This window comes from Macaca mulatta, chromosome 15 (genome assembly GCF_049350105.2).
Source record: "Macaca mulatta isolate MMU2019108-1 chromosome 15, T2T-MMU8v2.0, whole genome shotgun sequence".
In the NCBI taxonomy this organism is placed as follows: Eukaryota; Metazoa; Chordata; class Mammalia; order Primates; family Cercopithecidae; genus Macaca; species Macaca mulatta.
The window spans coordinates 124,832,550-124,858,786 of record NC_133420.1 but is presented as its reverse complement, the minus strand read 5'-3'; the positions used below and the strand labels follow the sequence as shown (position 1 = coordinate 124,858,786).

General features: G+C 42.1%; 1 protein-coding gene and 1 pseudogene across 3 annotated transcripts in view; one reads left to right on the top strand and one right to left on the bottom strand.

Annotated features, from left to right (window-relative positions):
• Positions 1–361: 361 nt before the first annotated feature.
• Positions 362–26,237, bottom strand: part of ZNF169 (zinc finger protein 169) — a 45,337-nt gene continuing 19,461 nt past the window's right edge. For 2 of the 3 annotated variants that reach the window (XM_015117295.3, XM_028835359.2), the window contains exons 3-5: positions 11,640–11,766; positions 11,049–11,144; positions 362–4,579 (exon numbers count right to left, since the gene is read on the bottom strand). In XM_015117295.3, the coding sequence (XP_014972781.2) occupies positions 3,021–4,579; positions 11,049–11,144; positions 11,640–11,766 (1,782 nt within the window). In that variant the 3' untranslated portion in view covers positions 362–3,020. The remainder of the gene's footprint in view (positions 4,580–11,048; positions 11,145–11,639; positions 11,767–26,237) is intronic. The other variant, XM_015117296.3, reaches the window with a different exon arrangement.
• Positions 16,105–16,693, top strand: LOC718183 (non-selective voltage-gated ion channel VDAC1 pseudogene; annotated as a pseudogene).

Here is a 26,237-nt window from a genome sequence, read left to right as displayed (position 1 = left end):
GGGCAGTGTCTTGGGCTGGATAGAAGGGTGGGTGGCTTCAGAGTCTTAGCTCCTGACTGGAGTTTTAAGGAAAGTTGTGGCTGACGGGCTGGATCACTGGCACGCAGGCATAGCTAACATGACAGGGATGTGAATAAATGCCCTTCAATCTGGAGTCAGGGAAGTTGAGCTTGTGGCCAGCATCTCTCATCACAGACACTGGAAGACTTAGGAAGAGGTGAGGTTGAATACCGTAATATCCCCGTCCCATAGGACAGTAGTCTAGAATAAATATGCAGAGTAATTCCTCCATGTCTCCGAAGAGGTTGAATGCCTTGGGGCTCTCCTAAAAGTATCAGTGAATGAGGTACATAGCCAGGTATGCAGCTTTGTAGAGAAGCAGTTTATTAAAACAAAAGACCATAAAATACAAACGACTGCTGTGCAGAAAGTAAAGCATAAACCAACTATCTCATGATCAATGAAGGAAAGCAACTCTTTTTTCTCCATTCCATATCAGGAAAGTGGAACATCTATTATTGGTTTCTGCCATCTTCACACTTATGAAGAAAGGAAAGGAATGGTCAGGAGAGCACTCTGTGGCAGGTGCTCATGGCTAGACACAAATTTTGGAAGTCCAGAAGTCAGAGTGTTATGGACTAAATTGTGTCCCTCCCCACCGCAATTCATATGTTGAAGCCCTAATCCCCAATATAACTGTTTTTGCATACAGGACATTTAAAGTTGTAATTAAGGTTAAAATGAAGTCTTTAGGGTGTTGCCCTAATCCACTATCACTGGTGTCCTTTTAACGAGAGACATCAGGAAAGTGTGTGTACAAAGAATAAGCTATGTGACACCACAGAGGGAAGGCAGCCATCTGCAGGCCAAGGAGAGAGGCCTTAGTAGAAACCAAACCTGTCAACACCCCATTCTAGGACTTCCAGTTTCCTGACCTGTGAGAAGCTAAATGTTCTATTGTTTAAGGCACCCAGTCTGTTGTTTTCTTAAGTTAGCCCTAGCAAATTAATACAGATTTTGGTACTGTGATAGGGATGCTTTGTAACCTAAAATGTGGAAGTGGCTTGGAACTGGGTTCTTGGTAGAAAGAAGCTACAAGAGTTTTGAGGCACATGTTAGGAAAAGCCTGGATAACCTTTAAAACACTGTTGGTAGGAATGTAGATGTTAAAGGTTCTGGGCTGGGTGTGGTGGCTCACACTTTGAGAGGGCAAAGCAGGAGGATCATTTGAGGCCAGGTGTATGAGACCAGCCTAAGCAACACAGCAAAAACCCGTATCTACAAAATTTGTTCTTTTTTTTTTCTTTAAGGTGATTGTGGTGAGGTCTCAGACAGAAATGAGGAATGGGTAATGGGAAACTGGAATCCTTGCAAAGGACTTGCCCAAATTGCATTCTAGTGTTTTGTGGAGTATAGAAGTTGTGAGTGAGGCAGTGCAGAATATTCAGGTGATATTTCTACACAAAGTGATGCAAGTGGAGCCTGTCTTCTCCTTGCTGCTTATAGTAAAATGTGAAAGGTGAAAGATAAATTGAAGGAACTGTTAAGCAAAAAAGAACCAGTACTTAAAGATTTGGAAAATTCTCCGCCTGTCCGCATTACAAAAAATGAGAAAGTATGTTCTCGAAAGAACACTAGGGTGTGGCTGGACAACCATGTGATAAAGAGATTGGTATAGATCTGAATGGAACCAGTTAACCATCTCACCAGAAATGCTGCCAGCTTGAACTGAATAGAGAAAGACACAGGACAAATGAAGGCAGGCTGTTGGACTTCTGGGATTCTACAGGAAGGTACAAGAAAAGGGAAGAATGTGATTCTCAAAGGTTCTAATGGGTCCAGAGAGTACAGGGCTAGAGGGCAAGTGTGTCTCCTTCTCAATTTCAGTGGGCCAGGAGCCACTGCCCAGGGCCAAGGAAGCGACACTGCAGCTCCCGTGAGCCCAAAAAGTAGGGCTGCAGTGTTTTAAAGGTCATCCAGGCTTTTCCTAACATGTGCCTCAAAACTCTTGTAGCTTCTTTCTACCAAGAACCCAGTTCCAAGCCACTTCCACATTTTAGGTTACAAAGCATCCCTACACAGTACCAAAATCCAGCTGGCCCACAGGGCAGAGCACTGAGCCAAAGGGGATTATTCTCGAAACTTAAAATCTAATGGAAGTTGCCTTGCCAGGTTTGAGACTTGCTGAGGATCCATCATTCTTCATTTCTTTCTCATGTCTCTCCTTTGGAATGGGGAGTTCAGCCTCTGCTTGTCCCACCATTGTATAATATTTTGGAAGCAGATAATCTGTCTGGTTTCACAGGATCACAGCTGGATAATTTTGCCTAAGGATGAATTGTACCTAAAGTCTCATTCATGCTTGGTTTAGATGATATTTAAATGAGATTTTGGATCTAGAGTTGAAGTTGAAATGGGTAAAGAATTTTGGGACTGTTGGGATCCTGTGAATGTATTTTGTATGTTTGAAGGACCTGAACTTTGGTAGTGGAGTGTTATAGACTAAATTGGGTTTCCCAAGAATTCATGTTGAAGTCCCAACCCTGTAGTGTGACTGTGTCTGGAGATAGGGCCTTTAAGAAGGTTATGAAGGTTAAATGAGGCCATATGGCTGTGGCTTTATCCAGAATGACTGGTATCCCTACAAGAGGAGGAAGCCACACCAGGAAAGTATACACACAGAAAAAAGGCCACGTGAGGATGTGGCCAGAAAGCAGCCATCTGCAAGCCAAGCAGAGAGGCTTTAGCAGCAGCCAAACCTACCAATACCTTCATCTGGGACTTCCTGCCTCCATAAATATGAAAATAGAGTTCTGTTGTTAAAGTCACCCAGCCTGGGGTACTTTGTTGTGGAATCCCTAGCAAGCCAAGACAAACTGTGAATATAGAAGGTAAACCAAAATTCAACTATCTCATGATCAATGAAAGAAAGCAACATTTTCTTTTTCCATCCCATTTCAGGAAACTGAAGCATTTACTAGTGATTTCTGCCAGCTTCACACGCACGAGGAAAGGAAAGGTCAAAAGATCTCTTGGGGTAGGAGCTGATGACCAGACTTGGTCCTCCTATGTCTATGTAAGTGAGACTTCTGGCTAAAGCCACGTCCACACTCCCTGCAGACATACGGCTTCTCCCCAGAATGGGTCCGCTGATGCCGGATGAGGGCAGACTTAAAGCCGAAGCCGCGCCCACATTCATCGCAGACGCAGGGCTTTTCTCCCGAGTGTGTCCTTCGGTCAGAGATAAGGTGTGACTTCTGGCCAAGTCCTTGCCCACACACCCTGTCAACATAAAGCTCCTCCTCTGAGTGTGTCCTCTGGTGTCGGGTGAGGAGCGACTTAAAGCCAAAGGCGCGCCCACACTCGGGGCACAGATAAGGCTTCTCCCCGGTGTGTGTCCTCTGGTGTCTGATGAGGGTGACCTTCTGACCAAAGCCACGCCCACAATCAGGGCACAGGTAGGGCTTCTCCCCTGTGTGTGTCCTCTGGTGTCCAATGAGGGTGACCTTCTGGCTGAAACCCCGCCCACACTGGGGGCACAGGTAAGGCTTCTCCCCTGTGTGTGTCCTCTGGTGCCTGATGAGAGTGACCTTCTGGCGAAAGCTGTGCCCACACTCGGCACAGACATAAGGCTTCTCCCCTGAGTGTGTGACCTGGTGACTGAGGAGGAGTGACTGCTGCCTGAAGCCACGCCCACACTCGAGGCACAGGAAGGGCCTCTCGCCTGTGTGTGAGCTCTGGTGCTGGAGGAGGGATGCCTTCTGGCAAAAGCCTCTCCCACACTCGGGACACACAAAGGGCTTCTCCTCCAAGTGTGTCCTCTGGTGTAGAATGAGGGCTATCTTCTGGCGAAAGCCTCGCCCACACTCCTGACATACAAAGGGCCTCTCCCCGGAGTGAATCCTCTTGTGATTAGTGAGGGAGGATGTATACCTGAAGTGTCGCCCACATTCCCTGCACACATACGGCTTCTCCCCCGAGTGCTTCCTCTGGTGTATGGAGAGGGAGGCCTTCTGGCTAAACTGACGCCCACACTCTGGACACAGGTATGGCTTCTCCCCGGTGTGTGTCCTCTGGTGCTTGATAAGGTCTGATCTCTGGCAAAAGCCTCTCCCACATTCAGGGCACACATGATGCTTCTGGTGGCTGAACAGGCTTGACTTTTTGCTAAGTCCCAGTCTATAGTTTCCACGTATGACTGCTCCAGATTCTGAGGTGTCTACTCCCTTCAACATTGTGTCTGACCCCCCAGGACTCATCCTCTGGGCCAGGCGAAGGTCTATTCCTCCTTGTGTGTTCCCTTCCAACCATTCTACTGGGTCACCTTGATGTGGGCTGAAGAATGTCCTAGAAATTCTGCTTGGCCTCTTTCTTAATGAGGTGTCGGGGCCTTCTGTCTCTCCACTTTCTCCTTTTTCACTAGGGCATCTTGGAGCTTCTAGTTGGAAGTCACTTCCTGCAGATGAGCTTGGGAAGATCTGTGTGGGATGACCACTTAGTGCATATGGTCTGAGGAGCTGTGAGCTAGAAAAGGCCACCAGGTGGGGAAGACTGGGCTGGAATTCTGTCCTAGGCTCTGCTAGAGAGAAAGTCTCGGTCAGAATCACCACAGGTGCCTGTGGATTGCAATACCTGCCCAGCAGTTTTCTTCAGATGTTCACAACAAAGACCTATCTTCCAACCCACAAGGGCACATTACATGCTCTATTGCAGCACAGAAAACCCACACTACAAATTAGTCCTATCAGCCAAACCAGAAAGTTCAAAAAAGCATCATAGGCAGCTTCAGCTCTATAAACTGCTGCAAGTAGAGTTACACATTGATTTTCCTTTCTTGGGCGCTGCTCTCTTGCTTTTGCTCCAGCTCACGCCTATGAAACCTTGCCTGAGAAACATTTGTTTGGCCTGCTGTTTATGCAAGAGCCAAGAACTTGGTGTCTGAGCTGCGGTAAGTAACAGACTGATTACGATCCTGAAGATGCTATAAATAAGATCTAAACAACTGAACGGGAGCCATATTTTGGGCTTCCTTGACTGTGGCGACCCAAGTAAGGGGCACCCACGAATCAGATAGGCTGCAGCAAGAGATACGGGTTCCTGTGTGGAACAGGCTTTAGGCCAGGGAGCTTCCATAGCAGCCTGATGTGAGTTGTCTCCTGAACTGCTGCATGGACACTCTTAAGTCCTCTTGAAGAAGAGGACTCCCTGATGCTGCCCTCCTGGCAAACGAGGGTGCTATCCTCTAGCCTCTGGGCAGACTGTGGCCAAGTATATTCCCCGAATAGCACTGCACAACACTGCGTCCACTGTTTTGCTCAACAATCCAGGATTTTTTAAAAATCTGGCGAATGAAGGAGAAGTTCAGCGTTTGAAGGTTAGTAATAGATGACTTATTAGCATAAAGATGTTTCAGGGATTATACATATTTTGGCTTAAGCATATTCTTATCCAAAACTGTTAAAACTATACAAATTTACTTTTTCAAAAAATTTTGTTTCTAGGTTTAAATAGGCTGCCAATTGGAGATAATACTAATTCCCATGATGGTATAAATTAAACGCTCTGGAAAGTAGCAGTGCTTTCAGCTTCCATAAGTTGATACCATAACTCCTAGGTAATTATGGACTAAGTTCTTTTTTTTTTTTTTTTTTTTTGAGACAGAGTTTCACTCTGTCACCCAGGCTGGAGTGTAGTGGCGCTATCTCAGCTCACTGCAACCTCCACCTCCTGGGTTTAAGCAATTCTCCCACCACAGTCTCCCGAGAAGCTGGGATTACAGGCGCACCCACCACGCCTGGCTAATTTTTTGTATTTTTAGTCGTAATAGGGTCTCACGATGTTGGCCAGGCTGGTCTCAAACTCCTGACCTCAAGTGATCCGCCCACCTTGGCCTCCCAAAGTGCTGGGATTACAGGCGTGAGCCACCGCACCCAGCCCCTGGAACAAATTTTTAAGAGCATTGATCAGAAATGTGCCCCGCAAGTAGCAACCCATAGCAAGAAACTGAATCAGGGTTTTGAGTGCCCTATCAGAACAGAAGTGAAGAATTTAATGGAATTAAACTATTTAACAGAAGACCCTTGGTTCAAGGCAGACGATTATAAATAGAATACTGATTTATATGTTATTCAATTTGTTAACTATTTTTAATCACAAAATATGTATTTCTTATTTTTGACCATACTATTCCTAAGAAAAACTCCTTGTATCGTTGATTAGAGTCAGTAAGATCATATCTGCAAGAGCGAACTTAAGCAGCTTTAGGGATTGCCATTCACAGTCCATCTGGAATACAGAGAAGGTCCTTCGTATTAAAATATTCCAGTGGAAAAAGATGTGAGTTTTGCAAGATTACAGCATGCAAAAATCACTACACATAAATCCATTTTATTTCTATGTACCATCAATAAACAACTGAAAATTGACACTTAAAAATAGCATAAAAAATACAACACTTAGGGGCAAATCTGACAAGAGATATGTAAGGCCTGTATACTAGAAATGACAAAACAATGCCGACAAAAATGAAAGAAGTCTTATGTAAATGGAGAGCCACACTGTGTTCACGTACGGTAAGACACAGTATTATTTACATGTAAGTTCTCCACAAATTGATACAGATTCAACTCGATCCCAATCCAAATCTCAGCAGGCATTTTTGATAAAAACTGACAAGCTGATTCTAAAATTCATATGAAAAAAAAAGAATAACGAAAAGAACTTGCAAAAAAAAAAGCAAAGATGGAGGATATTTTATTTTATTTTGAGATGGAGTCTCGTCGCACTTTGCCTGAGTTGGAGTGCAACAGTGCGATCTCGGCTCACTGCAACCTCTGCCACCCGAGTTCACACGATTCTCCTGCCTCAGCCTCCCGAGTAGCTGCGATTACAGGTGCACACCACCACACTCAACTAATTTTTTTTGTATTTTTAGTAGAGATGGGGTTTCACTATGCTGGCCAGACTAGTCTTGAACTCCTGAGCTTGTGATCCGCCTGCCTCGGCTTCCCAAAGAAGATGGAGGATTTACAGTGAGTTCAAGACCTAATAAACCTACAGTAATCAAAACTGCGGTATTGGCATAGAGACACTAACAGAGCAGTAGAAAAAAATATAAAGTCCAGGTATAGACCTATCATATATGGTCAACTGATTTTCCACAAAAGTACATAGGAAATTCAGTAAAGAAAGGGCAGTCTTTTCAATAAATGGTGCTGGAAAAATTGGATATTTGTATGCCCTTCCTCCCCTAAAAAAGGGGAGGCCTGAATTTATGTACATTTTTATATTTACTCAAAATAGGCGTATAGACCTAAATGTAATTAAAAATTATAAAATTACTAAAAGAAAAAAATGAGAACCTTTTTGACCTTAGTTTAGACTAAAATTTCTTTTTTTTTTTTTTTTTTTTTTTTTTGAGACGGAGTCTCGCTCTGTCGCCCAGGCTGGAGTGCAGTGGCGCGATCTCGGCTCACTGCAAGCTCCGCCTCCCGGGTTCACGCCATTCTCCTGCCTCAGCCTCCCGAGTAGCTGGGACTACAGGTGCCCACAACCGTGCCCAGCTAATTTTTTGTATTTTTAGTAGAGACGGGGTTTCACCGTGGTCTCGATCTCCTGACCTTGTGATCCGCCCGCCTCGGCCTCCCAAAGTGCTGGGATTACAGGCGTGAGCCACCGCGCCCGGCCAAAAATTTCTTAAATATACTACCAAAACTGTAATTCATAAGAGAAAAAATTGAAAACTGGATTTCATCCCAGTTAAAAATTTCTCTTTGAAAGGCACTAGTAAGATTATAAAAAGTAAACCACAGAAAAAACGTTTGTAAATCATGTATCTGATAATGGACTTCTATATAGAATATCTGAAGAACTCTCAAACTCAATAATACAAAAATAAGAAACCACATTTTTAAATGGGCAAAAGATGTGAAAACACACTTCTCTAAAGAAGATAATAAGATGGCAAATAAGTACATGAAGATACTCAACGTCATCGGTCATTAAGAAAATGTCAAAACCACAGTAAGATGCCACTCACTACACAGCTATAAGAACGTCTGAAATTAATACAATAACCAAGCCAAGTTTCGACAGATGCGGAACACCCGGAGCTCTCATACACTGCGCTGCCGTGGGAATGCGAAAAGGTGCAGCCACTTTCGAAAGCAGTTTGTGAGTTTCTTAAAAAGTTAAATATAGATTGTATCCATCATCATACAACCCAGCCATTCCAGTCCCAGGTATTTATTCAACAGAAATGAAAGCATTATATTCACACGAAAACTTGTATGCTTAAAACAGCTTTATTTATATTTGTCAAAAATGAAAACCCAAATATCTTTCCATAGGTCAGTATTAAAATGTGACCTAGCCATATAAAGGAATACTCAGCAATAAAAATTAATAAACTATTGATACACACATCATAGATAAAATTCAAAATAATTATGCTGAGTGAAGAAACCAGTTGTATAATCCAGTTATACAAATTCTAGAAAATGCAGACAAATCTATAATTATAGAAAGCTGATCAGTGGTTGCCCAGGTACAGGGGAGGACAGGAAGGAGTGGGAGGTAGGATTACAGTGAGGCAAAAGAAAACTTTCAAGGATGACAGACATGCTTGTTACTTTAGTTGTCGCAGTGGTTTCATGCATGTATACATATACCAAAACTAACCAAATTTTACACCTAAATAAGTGTAGTTTATTATACCTTAAAAACACATCTTATACCTTAGTTACTGTATCTTAATAACATTTTTATCATTATTTTACTTTTTTTTTTTGAGACAGAGTCTCACTCTGTAGCTTAGGCTGGAGTACAGTGGTGTGATCTCAGTTCACTGCAACCTTCGCCTCCCAGGTTCAAGCGATTCTCACTCCTCAGCCATCTGAGTAGCTGGTATTACAGGCATGCGCCACCAGGCTCGGCTAATTTTCGTGTTTTTAGTAGAGACAGGATTTTGCCATGTTGGCCAGGCTAGTCTCAAACTCCTGGCCTCAGGTGAGGCCACCTCAACCCACCTCAGCCTCCCAAAGTCTGGGATTACAGGCGTGAGCCACTGTGCCCAGCCCATTTTCATATAATGAATTTTTTTTAGAAAGACAAAAGCACTCAGTTGCTACATACTGTAACACCAGCTATATAGTTATTATATTTAAAAGCAAAAAACAAAACAAAAATAAAATGCCAGGAAACCATGAAAATAAGAAGATAAAGCAGGCAAAAATTAATTTCTATCTCCCAGCATTCATATAAAATTAATTCTAGTTAGATTAAAGACCTAAATGTTTCTATAATTTGGGATTTCTACAAATCAATAACAAAAAGAATAAACCCACTGAAAAGTAGGCAAATACCTTGAATGGTCAAATCACAGATGGGGAACCAGGAAGGGCCAAGCAACATATGAAAAGATGCTCATGCTCACTAGTAAGCAACTTAAAAACCCGCCTGAGATTTCACTTCCAGCTGAATAGATGGATAAAACATGAGGTCTGACACTCCCAAATATTGGTGAGGATGTGCAACAAGAATTCTCATAGACTCCTGCTGGGAGCATAAGCTGCCATGCCTACTTGAGAACACAAGTTGGCATAACTTATGTAAGTTGAGGCTATGCATGTCTATGAACTAGCTACTACACACCTAGGTATATATCTTTTTTTTTTTCTTTCTTTCTTTGTGAGATGGAGTCTCGCTCTGTCAACCAGGCTGGAGGGCAATGGCGCAATCTCAGCTCACTGCAACGTCCGCCTCCCAGATTCAAGAAATTCTCCTGCCTCAGCCTCCTGAGTAGCTGGGATTACAGGCATGCACCACCATGCCCGGCTAACTTTTCTATTTTTAGTAGAGATGGGGTTTCACCATGTTGGCCAGGCTGGTCTTGAACTCCTGACCTTGTGATCCACCTGCCTCAGCCTCCCAAAGTGCTGGGATTACAGGCGTGAGCCACTGAACCCAGCTGGTATATATCTTAAGAGAAACTCTTGCACGTGTTCCCAAGGAGGCATACATGAATACAGAGCAAGATTATTTCATAGTCAAAAGGTTGGAAACAACTTAATAATATTATGTGCAGAGAAGTTTACAGACATGCAAAACAACACCCTATATGAATGAAGAACCCATCGGATGGAATAAAAGGATAAAGGCAATCATGGAATGCTAACTCAGAAAACGGAGGCGGAGGAACAGGACACAATCAGGAAAAGTATGGGGCTATTACCTGGCTTTATAACATGCTATCTCTTAGGCTATATGGCTGCCCCAACCCTACTCATTGTACAGTTTTTCACACCTTGCTGTGATGTTAAATAATCTATGATAAAAGAAACAGAGTTATGAGAATTTACAGGATAGAAATGATGCACAAAAAACTTACCAGGTTAAGAATAGAAACTGGCTGGGCGTGGTGGCTCACGCCTGTAATCCCAACACTTTGGGAGGCCAAAGCAGATGGATTGCCTGAGCTCAGGAGTTCGAGACCAGACTGACCAATATGGTAAAACCCCATCTCTACTAAAAATACAAAAAAATTTAGCTGGGCATGATGGTGGGCACCTGTAGTCCCAGCTACTCAGGAAGCTGGGGCAGAAGAATTGCTTGAACCCAGGAGGTGGAGGTTGCAGTGAGCTGAGATCCTGCCATTGCACTCCAGCCTGGGTGACAGAGCAAGACTCTGTCTCAAAAAAAAAAAAAAAACAGGGGCAGAGGACTTAGTCTCAAAGGACAGGTACTGTTTTGAAGATCACGCCAACCACATGAGCCCAAGAATGGAGAAATCCTGAATGTGCTCGAGACAGGAAGCCAAGTGAGGAGTGAGGCTCCCTGATGGAGGAAGGAGATGGAATGCCAGGGGTGCCCTCTCCTGGGGGGAGGCACACAGTGTGGAAGGCAGGCAGTGCCATGCAGCCTTTACCAGCGGCCTAGGAGGCCTGAAGAAGAAGAACTTCCTCCTAGCACTCCAAAAACAGCCCCTCCTTCCTTACCTGCTGTGCTCCTCACTGCCCTGCACCCTCGCCTGCCCAGGGTTCCCCACTCACCTGGACAAAGGTCCAGAAGATGTTCGTTCTCCTCTCTCCAAGGTTCGTTCCCTTGCTCCAGCTGTTCGATGAGTTTTGGTTTGGAAAATGCAATTCCTACTCACAGAAAAAAAAAAAAAAAAAAAAAACCACAAGGTGATCTTGAGTTAGTGGTTTAAGAGGCTATCTCAGAACTCAGAGCCAACCCAGGAATGCAGTAAACCCAGAAGGTGATAGGGAGGTGCGGGGGTGGAGTAAAACAATGAATGCTGAGACAGGATGAATACAGGGAGGGGATCCTAGACCTAAAAGCAATATGTTCATTCTACCCTGTGCTTGAGTCAATAAAAATATTCCTCCTTTTGAAGGAAGATAATCTTAGAGGAGGAGCCCAGCCAAGGTAAACAGGCCTGAAATGCAGTGTCAGACACATGCTCACAGCACGCACACACACACACGCACACATAAAACTGCTCTGCTAAAGTCAGGCATTCTCTGGGGGAATAGGGGAAAAAACTGTTTTTCTTTCTGAGTCAGAGGCATGGCAGCTGCTACGTAAGAGATTAAAATGCCCATAAGCAGAATCTGAAACCTTAAACAGGCCAGTCTTACCCAGGGAGACCAGATGGCTGTAGTTCTCCAGCATCACCTCCCTGTACAGGGTCCTCTGAGCAGAACTCAATAGCTTCCACTCCTTCTGGGTGAAGGCCACAGCCACATCCCGGAAGGCCATCAATGCCTGTAACACAAACACATCCCTGCTCACTCAACAGCCAGCCACGCCCACTAACCAACTTAAGCCACTAACCATAGTCAAGGCAAAAAGAAAGCAGTCCTAGAGCACCCAAGTGAGATTTATAGATCCTGCTTTTAACCTGAAACCTGGTTCCATATGTTCAAGACTATTAATCCCCTCCATACACTGATGCTGGTTCTCTTTCTGGGCTCTCTGTTGTACTGATCGAACGCACAAGTTTGATTATCGCGGCTACACAGCAGGACTTGAAATCGGGTAAACCAATTCCTCTCACTTTATTCTTCATGTTAGAAGTTGATTTAGCTATTTTAAAACAGCCTGTGCCTGTGCCTTTCTATGCAAATTTTACAATAATCTTGTAAAAGCCCTTGCTGAAATTTTGATAGGATTCCCATTAAATCTGTATATCAATTTGGTGAGAACTTACATCTCTACTATGTTGGATCTTCAAATTCATAAACACGGTATGTCTCTCCATTTGTTTAGACAGTCTATGATTTATTTCATCAACATTTTGTGATTTTCTGCAAACAGACCCTACACGTTTTGTTAGATTTACACCTAAGAATTTCTTCAGCTTTCTTCTTTTTTTAGTAATTTTAATGGTATTGTATTTTAACTTCAGTGACCGTATGTTCATGCTATGACATATGATACAACTGTTTGTCTGTTTTATCTTCTTTTTTTTTTTTTTTTTTTTTTTTGAGACGGAGTCTCGCTCTGTCACCCAGGCTGGAGTGCAGTGGCCGGATCTCAGCTCACTGCAAGCTCCGCCTCCCGGGTTCACGCCATTCTCCTGCCTCAGCCTCCCCAGTAGCTGGGACTACAGGTGCCCGCCACCTCGCCCGGCTAGTTTTTTGTATTTTTTAGTAGAGACGGGGTTTCACCGTGTTAACCAGGATGGTCTCAATCTCCCGACCTCGTGATCCGCCCGTCTCGGCCTCCCAAAGTGCTGGGATTACAGGCTTGAGCCACCGCGCCCGGCCTGTCTGTTTTATCTTCTACATGGCAACTGGACTAAACTTACTTAGCTTTAAAAGTTTTTTTTCCCTTCATTCCTTGAGATTTTCTACATAGACAATCATGTCCTCTGCAAATAGGAACAGTTTCATTTCTTTGCTAATGTGGTTAGAACTTCCAGTGCTATGCTGAATGAGAGTGGTAAGAACAGATATAACCTTGGTTTGTTCCCAATTGTGGAAGGAAAGCATTTAATCTTTCACCATTAAGAATACTGTCCTGGCCAGATGCAGTGGCTCACATCTGTAATCCCAGCACTTTGAGAGGCCAAGGCGGGTGGATCACGAGGTCAGGAGTTCAAGACCGGCCTGGCCAAGATGGTGAAACACCATCTCTATTAAAAATACAAAACTTAGCTGGGTGTGGTGGTGCGCTCCTGTAGTCCCAGCTACTTGGGAGGCTGAAGCAGAGAATTGCTTGAACCTGGGAGGCAGAGGTTGCAGTGAGCCAAGATTGTGCCACTACACTGCAGCCTGGGCAACAGAGCAAAACTCCATCTCAAAAAAAAAAAAAAAAAAAGAATACCGTTCCATAGACCAGAATCAAGAGTAGATGTTTAACAAAAGTTTTAATTAAAAATAAATTAAATAAAAAATAAATACTGTTCCACAAACAGGATAACCACTACCAGAAAAAAGAAAAACATATTTTTGTGGGGTGTGGAGAAATTGGAAACTTGCACATTGCCAATGGGAATGTAAAACGATACAGTTTCTATGAAAAACGGTTTGGCAGTTCCTCAAAAAATTAAACATGTAATTACCATCTGATCCAACAATTCCATTCCTAGGAATATACCCCCAAAAACTGAAAGCAGGGACTCAGACAGACACTTGTACACCGATGTTCATAGCAATACTGTTCACAACAGCTGGAAACAACCTCAATGTTTATCAACTGAATGAATAAAGAAAATGTGAATGAATGAAAATGAATGAATAAAGAAAATGTGGTATATACATACAATGGAGCATTTTTCAGCCTTAAAAAGGAGGGACATTCTGATGGATGCTTTTAAGAGATAAGCCTTGAAAATATGCCAAGTGACATAAGCCAGTCACAAAAGGACAAATATTGTATGATTCCACTTATGTGAGGTACCTAAAATAGGCAAATTCATACAGACAAAGTAAAACAGAGGTTACCAGGGACTGGGGGGAGTGGGAATGAGGAGTTATTGTTTAATGGATATACAATTTCTATGTGGGATAATGAAAAAATTCTGGAAAGTGGTGATGGTTGCACAACAATGTGAATGTACTTAATGCCACTGAATTGTAAAAGGTTATAAAACAGTCAATTTTGTGTTACGTATTACCAAAATTCAAAAAAGAATGTTAGCTGTAGATTTTTAGAAGATTCTCCTCTGTTCCTATTGTACTGACAGTTTTGTTTACAAATGGTTGTTGAATTCTGCCAAACTCCTATTGCATTAACTGATAAAATAATTAATTTTCTTCTTTAGCCTATTGATATGACCGACATTACATGATTTAAATTAGAAAAAAATGTTTTAGCAAAAGAAATTTTTGCTTTATGTTGGTTTATGGCTCAGGATATGTCTATCTTCGTCTATGTTTCCAAAGGCACATGAAAAGAATACGTATTCTGTTCTTATTGGTTGGAATGTCTGCCATTTAAGTTTTATTTCTGTTTGTTCTCTGAGCTTTTTGCCTCTTTGTTTTCTTTACAACTTTCTCATGGGTTACTCAAACTTTTTTATAGTTCTGTCTTGATTTGCCTACAGTGTTTCTTAGTGTATTTCATTGTATAGCTTTTTGCTTTTTTTTTTTTTTTTTGGAGACAGTATCATTCTGTTGCTCAGGCTGGAGTGCAATGGCACGATCTCGGCTCACTGCATCCTCCTCCTCCCGAGTTCACGCAATTCTTATGCCTCAGCATCCTGAGTAGCCGGGATTACAGGCCCCCACCACCACACCCGGCTAATTTTTGTATTTTTAGTAGAGATGGGGTTTCGTCATATTGGCCAGGCTGGTCTTGAACTCCTGACCTCAGGTGATCCCCCTGCCTTGGCCTCCCAAAGTGCTGGGATTACAGGTGTGAGCCACCATGCCCAGCCATTGTATAGCTTTTTAAGTGGTTGCTCTAGGTGCTACATTACATACATATAGCTTATCATAATTTACTGGTGTCATCATTTTACCAGTTTGCTATTTTGTTGTTTTTTTGAGGCAGGGTCTCACTCTGACACCTAGGCTGGAGAGCAGAAGCATGATCATGGCTCACTATAGCCTCAATCTCCCAGTCTACAGCAATCCTCCCACCTCAGCCTCCCAAGTTGCTGGGACCAGGTGTGCATCACCACACCTGGCTAATTTTTTTTTTTTTTTTTTTTTAAGAGACGGGGTGTTACTATGTTGCCCAGGCTGGTTTCAAACTCCTGAGCTTGAGCAATCCTCCTGCCTCAGCCTCACAAAGTGCTGGCATTAGAGGATAAGCCACCACACCTGGCCCATTTTACCAGTTTGAATAATTGTACAGAACTTACCTCCCATTACATCCCCTTACTCTTTCTGTTTAAAAACATAATTTTCCTAAGTATTTCCTCTATATACATTCAAATCCACATCAGATCATATGATAATCTTTGCTTCCGCCATCAACAAGTTTAGAAAATTCATGTAGAATAGCGATGCCTACTACATTTACCCTATACGTCTTCCTTACCATGTTCTTTTCTTCCTGATTGTTTCAGGGGACCCTGCTACAAAGAACTACCTGATACTGGGTAATTCATGAAAAAAAGAGGTTTAATTGACTCACAGTTCCACAGGCTGTACATGAAGCATGGAAGGGAGGCCTCAGGAAACTTACAATCATGGTGGAAGGATGAAGGAGAAGCAAGTAAATCTTCACATTGTGGCAGGAGAAAGAGCAAGCAAGAGAGGGAAGTGCTACACACTTTTAAACTATCAGATCTCGTGAGAACTCATGATCACAAAAAGAGCATGAGGGAAATCTGCCTCCGCACCACAGCCCCTGCCATAGCTGCCTCTGAGCCTGCTGCCGCCACCTCTGAAAAGATGGCTGGGCCACCCATGTAAGAGATCTTGGAAAATCTGCCAGGGATGTCTTCACCAAGGGCTATGGATTTGGCTTAATAGAACTTGATTTGAAAACAAAAGAGAAGAATGGATTGGAATTTACAAGCTCAGGCTCAGCCAACAGTGAGACCACCAAAGTGACAGGCCGTCTGGAAACCAAGTACAGATGGACTGAATATGGCCTGACATTTACAGAGAAATAGAACACTGACAACACACCAGGCACTGAGGTTACTGTGGAAGATCAGCTTTCACATGAACTGAAGGTGACTTTCAATTCATCCTTCTCACCTAACACTGGGGAAAAAATGCTAAAATCAAGACAGGGTACAAGCAGGAGCACATTAACCTGGGCTGAGACATGGATTTTGACATTGCTGGGCCCTCAATCCAGGGTGCTCTGGTGCTGGGTTACGAGAGCTGGCTGGCCAGCTACCAGATGAATTTTGAGAATGCAAAGTCCCGAGTGACCCAGAGCAACAGTGCAGTTGGCTACAAGACTGATGAATTCCAGCTTCACACTAAAGTGAATGATAGGACAGTTTGGCAGCTCCATTTACCAGAAGGTGAACAAGTTGGAGACTACTATCAATCTCACCTGGACAGCAGGAAACAGTAACACTAGCTTCGGAATAGCAGCCAAGTATCAGATCGACCCCGATGCCTGCTTCTCAGCTAAAGTGAACAACTCCAGCCTGAGAGGTTTAGGATACACTCAGACCCTAAAGCCAGGTATCAAACTGACACTGTCAGCTCTCCTGGATGGCAAAAATGTCAATGCTGGTGGTCACAAGCTTGGTTGAGGACTGGAATTTCAAGCATAAATGAACACTGTATTGTTTAATTTTAAACTATTTTTGGCCGGGCACGGTGGCTCATGCCTGTAATCCCAGCACTTTGGGAGGCCGAGGCGGGCGGATCATGAGGTCAGGAAATCAAGACCATCCTGGCTAACACGGTGAAACCCTGTCTCTACTAAAAATACAAAAAATTAGCCGGGTGTGGTGGCACGTGCCTGTAGTCCCAGCTACTCGGGAGGCTGAGGCAGGAGAATTGCTTGAACCCAGGAGGCGGAGGTTGCAGTGAACGGAGATCGCGCCACTGCACTCCAGTCTGGGTGACAGAGCGAGACTCCGTTTCTAAACAAACAAACAAACAAACAAACAATTTTGCAGTATAGCAACCTTCAGAATTTAGTGTATCTTTTAATGTTGTATGTCTAGGATGCAAGCATTGCTACATATCATGTTAGACCCCCAAGTTAAAGATGATTCAGCTTTAAGATGTTACCCTTTCAGGGGTACAGAAGAAACCCAATTCAAAAAAGGTTCTTTCAGTGGCAGACTTGGAGGGAACATGGTGGCCGCTCTGAGATGCCAAGTTTCTTTTTTATCTAGAAATAGCTGTAAGTAGAAGCTGGTAATATGTAGGTACTTTGTAAATTGATATTGAGTAAATGAATGAAATTGTGATTTACTGAGAATGGAACATTGGTTTCCCAATCCTAATTGACGAGAGGCTCATTGCTTGATTGTGTGTACAAACTCCCCTGAAAGGGACTTTTTCAGACACAGCGTCATGACCTGTTCCCACCCCAGTTCATCCTCACCACTTTTACACCAAAAGGACTGCAGGGTGGGTTCGCTGTGTCTTTTCTGCCATTTTGGGGTGGAGAGGGTAGATGTGATGACACCAGTAATTTAGGACTTACTCCTTCTTGTGTTGTGTTTCTTTGCCCTTGCACCAGAGTATGAAATAGCTTCCAGGAGCTCCAGCTGGAAGCTTGGAAGAGTCTGTGTGATTGTAATCACATGGTGACAACACTCAGACTCTAAACTGGACTTCTGTCGTATTCTCACCACTCAGTTTGTTTTTTAGCAGTTTAATGGGTACATTTTAGTGTCTTGCATTTTATGTGGAATTAACTCTTCCCCTTCAAATGCTGTAGTTAATATCAGTTAAAAAAAAAAAACTTGAATAAAATATTGAAACTTTAAAAAAAAAAAAACATCATATCTGTGAGAACTCACTATCACAAAAATAGCATGGGGGAAATCCACTGCCCTGACCCAATCACTTCCCACCAGGACCCTCCCCCAAAACTGAGAATTAAAATTCAACCTGAGATTTGAGATTTGAGGGAGGATACAGAACCAAACCGTATAAGACTCCAGTACCACTCCCAAGTATGATGATTCACTAGACGGACTCATAAACCTCATCATGTAGTTATACTCATGGCTATGCTTATTGTAGCAAAAGGATGCAAAACAAAATCAGAAAAGGGAAATGGTTTGAGAGACAAGTCTGGAGGAAACCAGACACAAAATGCCAAGAATTCTTTCTCAACAGAGTCACACATGACTCTGTAATTCTTCAGTAATAATTTGTGATACGTTAAATGTTGTCTATCAGAGAAACCCATTAGAACCTCAGTGCCCAAAGTCTCAGTGGGGCTAGTCAACAGACATCCTCTGCCGAGCACATATTAAAATCTCAGCATAAACCACATTGTTTATACACTTTAGGCACAGTAAGCTATAGTTTCGTTTTTTGTTTTTTGTTTTTTTTGAGACAGAGTTTCACTCTTGTTGCCCAGGCTGGAGTGCAATGGTGCGATCTTGGCTCACTACAACCTCTTCCTCCTGTGTTCAAGCGATTCTCCTACCTCAGCCTCCCGAGTAGCTGGGATTATGGGCATGCACCACCACATTTGGCTCATTTTTTGTATTTTTAGTAGAGACAGGGTTTCTCCATGTTGGTCAGGCTGGTCTCGAACTCCCGACCTCAGGTGATCCCCCCACCTCAGCCTCCCAAAGTGCCGGGATTACAGGCGTGAGCAACCGCGTCCAGTCAATTCTTATCAGTTCTGATGAGAAATCCATTGGCATTCGAATTGTTTTTCTTCTATAAGTAACATAATTTTTATCTGGCTGCTTTCAGGATGATTTTCTTCATCTTTAGTCTTCAGAAGTTTACTTGTAATGTATTCTGACATAGATTTATTGGGTTCATCATGTTCCAAATTTACTCAGTGAGCTTTTAAAATCTGTAGGTTTGTTTCCTGCCATATTTGGGACACTTTTGGCCATTATTTCTTCAAGTACTTTTTCAGCCCTTCCCTCCTTTATTTCCCCTACCTAACTCCAAAGACATAAATATTATATCTTTTGTTGTACTCCCACAATTCTTGAGGCTCTATTCATTTTTCTTTCCACTCTATTTGCTCTCTGTTCTACCTTCTAGTTCACTCATTTCTTCGTTACCGCTAATACACTGGTAAGTCTATCCCCTAGCTTTTTAGTTCGGTTCTAAAATTTCCATATACTTATTCTGAAAACCTTCTATTTCCTTGCTGAGGCACTCTAATTCTTTCATTTATCTCAAGCGTGTTCTTTTGACTGTGGACATCCAGTTGTCCAAGTACCATTTGTATACACTGCCCTTTTCTGATGGAATGATCTCCACATCCATCCTTGTAAAAAAAAATCAATTTACTATATACGTGAGATTTTTTTCAGGACTGTCTATTCCACTGATCTACACGTATCCATCCTTATGCCAGTATGACACTATTTTGATTATGATAGCTTTGCAGTAAGCATTAAACTCAGGCAGTGTGAGTCCTCCAACTTTGTTTTCTTTTTCAAGATTGTTTTGGCTATTCAGGGTACCATGAGATTCCATATAAATTTCAGTCTAAGTCTATTTCTGAAAAAAACACCATTGGAATTTTGATTGGGATTGAACTAAATTTATAGATCATTTTGGGTAGTATTGCCATCTTAACAATATTAAATCTTCTATTCATTCCAAGCATGGAAAGTCTTTCCATTTATTTAGGTCTTCTGTAATTTCTTTTAGCAGTATTTTGCAGTTTTCTACAAACAAGTCTTTACTTCCTTGGTTAAATTTATCACTAAGTATTTCATTCTTTTTGATGCTGTTACAATTTTTTAAAATTTCCTGTTCAGATAGTTCATTGTAAATGTACAGAAATACAACAGATTTCTGTGTGTTTACTTTGTATCCTGCAACTTTGCTTAATTCATTAGCTCTAACAATTTTCTCTGTGGATGACTTAGTCCATTCCTGCTGTTATAAAAAAAAATTGCTGCCTGGTGCAGTGGCTCATGCCTGTAATCCCAGCACTTTGGGAGGCCAAGGCAGGCAGATCGTCTGAGGTCAGGAGTTTGAGACCAGCCTGGCTAATTTGGTGAAACCTTGCCTCTACTAAAAATACAAAAATTAGCCGGGCATTGGGTTAGGCGTCACCCAGCTACTCAGGAGGTTAAGGTGGAGAATCACTTGAATCTGGGAGGTAGAGGTTGCAGTGAGCCGAGATCGTGCCATTGCACTCCAGCCCAGGTGACAAGAATAAAACCCCATCTCAAAAAAAAAAAAAAAAAATTTGCTGAGACTAATTCATAAAGAACAGAAATTTATTTCTCACAATTCTGAAGGCTGAAAGTCCAAGATCAAAGTGCCAGCAGGTTTAGTGTCTAGTGAGGCTCCAGTCTCTGCTTCTAAGCTGGTCTCGAACTCCCAACCTCAGTTGATCCACCTGCCTTGGCCTTCCAAAGTGCTGGGATTACAGTGAAAAGCTACCGTGCCCGGCCCACCTCTAACCTTTCATAAGGTCACAAATTTCAATTCATGAAGGCTTCGCCCACAACACTTCCTAAAGGCCCACCTCCTAATACTATCACATTAGATCACATTGGTGATTAAGTTTCAACACATGAATTTTGGGGGGCACATTCATACCACAGCAGAGGACTCCAGTGTTTTGTAAATATGAGATCATGCTTTCAGTGAAGAGATAATTTTACTTCTTCCTAACTAATTTGGATGCCTTTTCTTTTTGTTGCCTAATTACACTGGCTAGAACTGTCAGTACTATATGAAATAGAAAGGGTAAAAGTGGGTATCCTTGCTTTGTTCCTGGTTCCTAGAGCTTTTAGTCTTTCACCATAAAGAATGATTGTAGTTGTGGATTTTTCATACATGGCCCTTATCATGTTAAGGGAGTTTTCTTCCATACCTAGTTTGCTGAGTGTTTTTATCATGAAAGGGTGTTCAATTCTGTCAAATGTTTTTCTACATCGAATAACATGACTGTGGGGTTTTTATTCCACATTCCATTAATGTGGTATACTACCTTACTGATTTTCATATGTTGCACTATCCTTTCATTTTGGGAGTAAATCTCACTTGGCAATAATATAATCCTTTTAATACAGTGCTGAATCCAATTTGATAATATTTTTGGTAAGGATTGTTCTATCTATATTCATAAAGGATATCTGGCTTACAGTCCTCTTTTCTTGTAGTGTCAATGTTTTAGAAGATTTTGAGAAAGATTTGTGTTAACTCTTCTTTATATGTTTGGTGGAATTAACAAGCAAAGCCATCTGGTCATGGGCTTTTCTTCTTGGGAGGACTTTTTGTTGTTGTTGTTGTTTTTGTTTGTTTTTTTTTTTTTTTGAGACAGGGTCTCACTCTGTTGCCCAGGTTGAAGTGCAGTGGCACGATCTCATCTCACTGCAACCTGAGCCTCCCAGGTTCAAGCGATTCTCCTGCCTCAGCTTCCTGAGTAGCTGGGATTACAGGCACGTGTCACCATGCCTGATTGATTTTTGTGTTTTTAGTAGAGACAGGGTATCTCCATGTTGGCCAGGCTGGACTTGAACTCCTGACCTCAAATGATCCACCTGCCTCAGCCTCCCAAAGTGCTGGGGTTACAGGTGTGAGCCACTGTACCCGACGCTCGGGAGGATTTTTCTTACTAATTCAATATACTTACTTTATTACTAATTCAATATACTTAAAATATACTAATTCAATATATTACTAATTCAATAACTTACTTATAATTAGTTATAGTCCTTTTTTTTTTGAGACAGAGTCTCACTCTGTTGCACAGGCTGGAGTGCAGTGGCGCAATCTCGGCTCACTGCAACCTCCGCCTGCTGGGTTCAAGCGATTATCCTGCCTCAGCCTCCTAGGTAGATGGGATTACAGGTGCCCGCCACCATGCTCGGCTAATTTTTTTTGTATTTTTAGTAGAGATGAGGTTTCAGAATATTGGTCAGGCTGCTCTCAAACTCCTGACCTCAGGTGATCCACTAGCTTCAGCCTCCCAAAGTGCTGGGATTACAGGTGTGAGTCACCGCACCCAGCCTCATAGTATACCTTTTAAAATAAGTTTTCTATACTGATATTCTCTGTTGAAAATTGTTGACTTCATATACTCTAGTTCCATGTCCATGGTTTCCTTGGTTCTTTGTGCTTATTAAGAAAGTTGACTTAAAGTCTTTGTGCCTGGGCTTCCTCATGGACAGGTGGGAGAGAGGCAACTGGACGGTAGCCAGGCAGTCTGAAATGCTACAGTACTCCCTCACCACTAAGCAGCAGCTTATTTCTTCACCAAGTCCTCTAGTTTTGATAAGATTCCAGAATTTTACAAAAGTTGATTCTGACAGTTTCTGCCAGCTCATTAGTTGCTTTGGGGAAGGACAGAGGCCTGGATTTCCCTACTCCATATGTATGTATGTATTTATTTATTTGGAGACGGAGTCTTGTTCTGTTGCCCAGGCTGGAGTACAGTGGCATGATCTCGGCTCATTGCAACCTCCACCTCCCGGATTCAAGCAATTCTCCTGCCTCAGCCTCCTGAGTAGCTGGGACTACAGGTGCATGCCACCACACCCAGCTAATTTTTGTAACTTTTGTAGAGATGGAGTTTCACCGTGTTAGCCAGGATGGTCTCGATCTCCTGACCTCATGATCCACCTGCCTCAGCCTCCCAAAGTGCTGGGATTACAGGCATGAGTCAACACGCCCAGCCCTTACTCTGTAATTTTTTATGATACATGTTTCGTTTTTGTTAAATTGTATAACCTCATGTATATAAAATATCTAGAAGAGGTAAATCCACAGGACAAAAAGCAGATCAGTGGGAGGGGCTGGGAGAGGAGCATATGGGGAATAACTCCTAATGGGTATGAGGTTTCTTTTGGCAGTGATGAAAACATGATGGTGAAGGTCACTCAATTTTGTTAATATAATAAAATCTTCTGAATTGTACATTTTAAATGGTTGGGTTGTATGGTATGTGAATTATATCTCAACAAAAAAATTTTTAAGTTTTACTTCCAATGAGGAGTGAACCCCTAAACAAACCAAATATCTTATACAAATTGATGCTATGCTGTAGGTATCATTGTTCCTAAACCAACAAAGTCTCCTGCACAAAACAAACATTTAAAAAAATTTTAAGATTTAATGAAGGGGTTATGAAAGGAAAATAAATCTTGGGGCCCCCAAATTACTAAGCTAAAGGGAAAAGTCAAGCTGGGAACTGCTTAGGGCCAACCTGCCTCCCATTCTATTCAAAGTCACCTCTCTGCTCACTGACATAGATGCATATCTGATTGCCTCGCTTGGAGAGGCTAATCAGAAACTCAAAAGAATGTAACCATCCCTGTCACCTATCTATAACCTGGAACCCCCCTTCAAGTCTTCCAGCCCTTGCTTCAAGTTGTTCCACCTTTCCAGACTGAACCAATATACTTCTTATATACATTGACTGATGTCCCATGTCTCCCTAAAATGTATAAAACTAAGATGTATCCCAACCGCCTCGGGCACATGTTGTCAGGACTTCCTGAGGCTGTCATGGGAGCATCCTGAGAACTAAGTTCTGATTCTTTTTATCTTGCTCATATTCCTATCTAAGGGGTCTAGGGAGTCATGCCCTACAAACCATACATTCTCATCAGATGGGTTTTATTTAACTCTATATATCGTGGCTTACTTTCCAATCTGACTCTGGCATAACATTATGAGACAAGGAAGAAAATCAAAATATTTAACCCCAAAATATATTTCCTTGCCATACCTTACAATTGCTCTGCAAAGTCTCTTGTGGGAAAAATCCACATCCTATAGAGAATCCCCTTCCCCTCTGTTTACCTTTCTTTCTTCCTTCCCAGATCCAGGAGATAATCAACTAAGAGCCAGGCACCCTTTTAGGTCCCATAAGAAACATTTTACAACCTGCTTCCTCTCTGAAGTCTGCTATCTGAGAGCTTCTTCTGCACAACAAAACTTGGTCTCCACAATCCTTTATCGTAACCTGAACTTTCCTTTCTATTGATCCCAGGTCTTTAGATAAACTCAACCAACTGTCAACCAGAAAATGTTTAAATTTACCTATAGCCTGGAAACCCCTGCTTTGAGTTGTCCCGCCTTTCTGAACCAAACCAACGTATTTCTTAAGTGTATTTGATTGATGTCTCATGTCTCCCTAAAGTACATAAAACCAAGCTGTACACCGACCACCTTGGGCACATGTTCTCAGGACCTCCTGAGGGCTGTGTTATGGGCCACGGTCACACATATTTGTTTCAGAAAACTCTAAAAATATTTTACATAGTTTGACTCTTTTCATTGACAATCCTCAACCTTGGCAAAATAAACTTTCTAAATTAACTGAGACCTGTCTCAGGTTTTCTGGGTTCGCAGGGTGCTAATTAGTTTCTTATTAGCTCACATACTGTGCTTACCAGCTCCCTTTCTATGTTACAACTACAATGCATGTTACAATTTCTCTTCTCAGGCAAAAGCCCTTAGGAAAAATGCCTAAATGTCATGTTACATATAGGTCAGGTTCTTCTACATAATTCAGATCTGATGCATAACAAAGTACCAGGAAATGCAATTTTAAAAATCATAAAATACATAATTTCAATGCTTAAAATAACATGCATCATAACAAACAAACCTCTTTCCCTTTATGCAATGAGTAGTTTTTGACTAAGAGACACTATTCTAGGTACGGAAGCTTTGTCTTAAAAAGCTAAGCCTCTTAGATGCTTATATCTTTTCATCAAATTTTCACAAATGTTAGATATAGTGAACTCCAAGTTTCTCTTCAAAGAATCAGTATGTCAGTATGTTCAGCTCTCTTATTCTTTGATTCTCCATTTTAAAGTTTAACTTCCTGGTTCTCTTCGCCCCCTTGCCTCTAGTTTCAGTAAACAACTTTCCCACCAGTTATAATCAGTAGTTTACATCTGTTCGCCTGGTCACCTGCTTTGACCTGAGTCACCCCTGGTCACCTGCTCTGGCCTGAATCATCCTGAGTAACTGCCCTTCCCGCCAAACTACCCACCCAACCACTCTGGCTGGTACCCCTGCTCTCTTTAAAATAGTGAATTGGAAATAGCTTAGACTGTGCAGTCCAACCCTAGCCAACAGGGGAACAACACAGCAGTAGGGGCTACCTGCGTCAGGAATAAGAACCCCTTCCCCTCCCTTGTCCAGGTGTGCTCTCACCATTACTCCATTCGCGAGATGTACCCTTCTATAGAAGTAAAAATTGCCTTGCTGAGAAAATCAAATTTACATTTGAGTGCTATTTCTTTGCAGCACTGAGGAACAAGCATTTTGTTTCTAACACAAAGAAATGGCTAAAACAAACAAACAAAAATGTATATTGAGAGAAGTTGGTCACAGACAGATAAGGTTTAGGGCCTGCTAAAGATTCCACAGGAAGTGAAAGAGTAAGGACAGAAAACATAAGCCAGTATTCCATGTTTGGCAAGAATGTTTCTCTGTTAATATATACAGTAAAGTGCAACATACAGAAGAAAAAAGTCTCCTATTACCTTGGAAAAAAATCCTGAACTGCCTCTGCTACATACATATTTTCTCTCAAAGGTGTTACAGATTTCTCTCAAAAGTGTAACAAATAAGGGACTCACAGCTCTCAGTGACAGTCTGATAAGATCAAAACCATTTTTAATGTATCCAGAAACATGCAAATATCCACCATGAGCCCCGGAATATGATTACATACAGATCTCTCAAAAACATTCTACACTTGACATATTTATAGCACAAAGCAATACTGAATTAGCAAAAATGACAATAAATATTTTGTTAATTGATAAAATCAATACAAAAATGTCCTGCCTGACAGCCATTTCTGTTGTCAGTGTTCATTCCATTCAGTTACATCAAGTTCAAATGCTGCCTAGCCGGTGGGGAATAATCTATTTTCAGAGAAGGAGGCAATCTGGACCTTTAAGCACAATCTTCCAATTTTCAAGTATAGCAAACCCACTTTATAAAGTAGGGCCTGCAAAACTAAATCTATCCATGCACCACACAGAAATAGCAGATTAGAGCCTTCACCTATACACAGAAGACTAATGTGGCCAAAGACCACCGGCTGTTGAAAGCTTCCCACAGGGTGAGGGATAGCCTGCCAGTCACCTCGTCTCTGAGAAGGGATAGGATTCCTGCCCCATTTTCCTTCTGTTTTTTTTTTTTGAAATGGACTCTTGCTTGGTCGCCCAG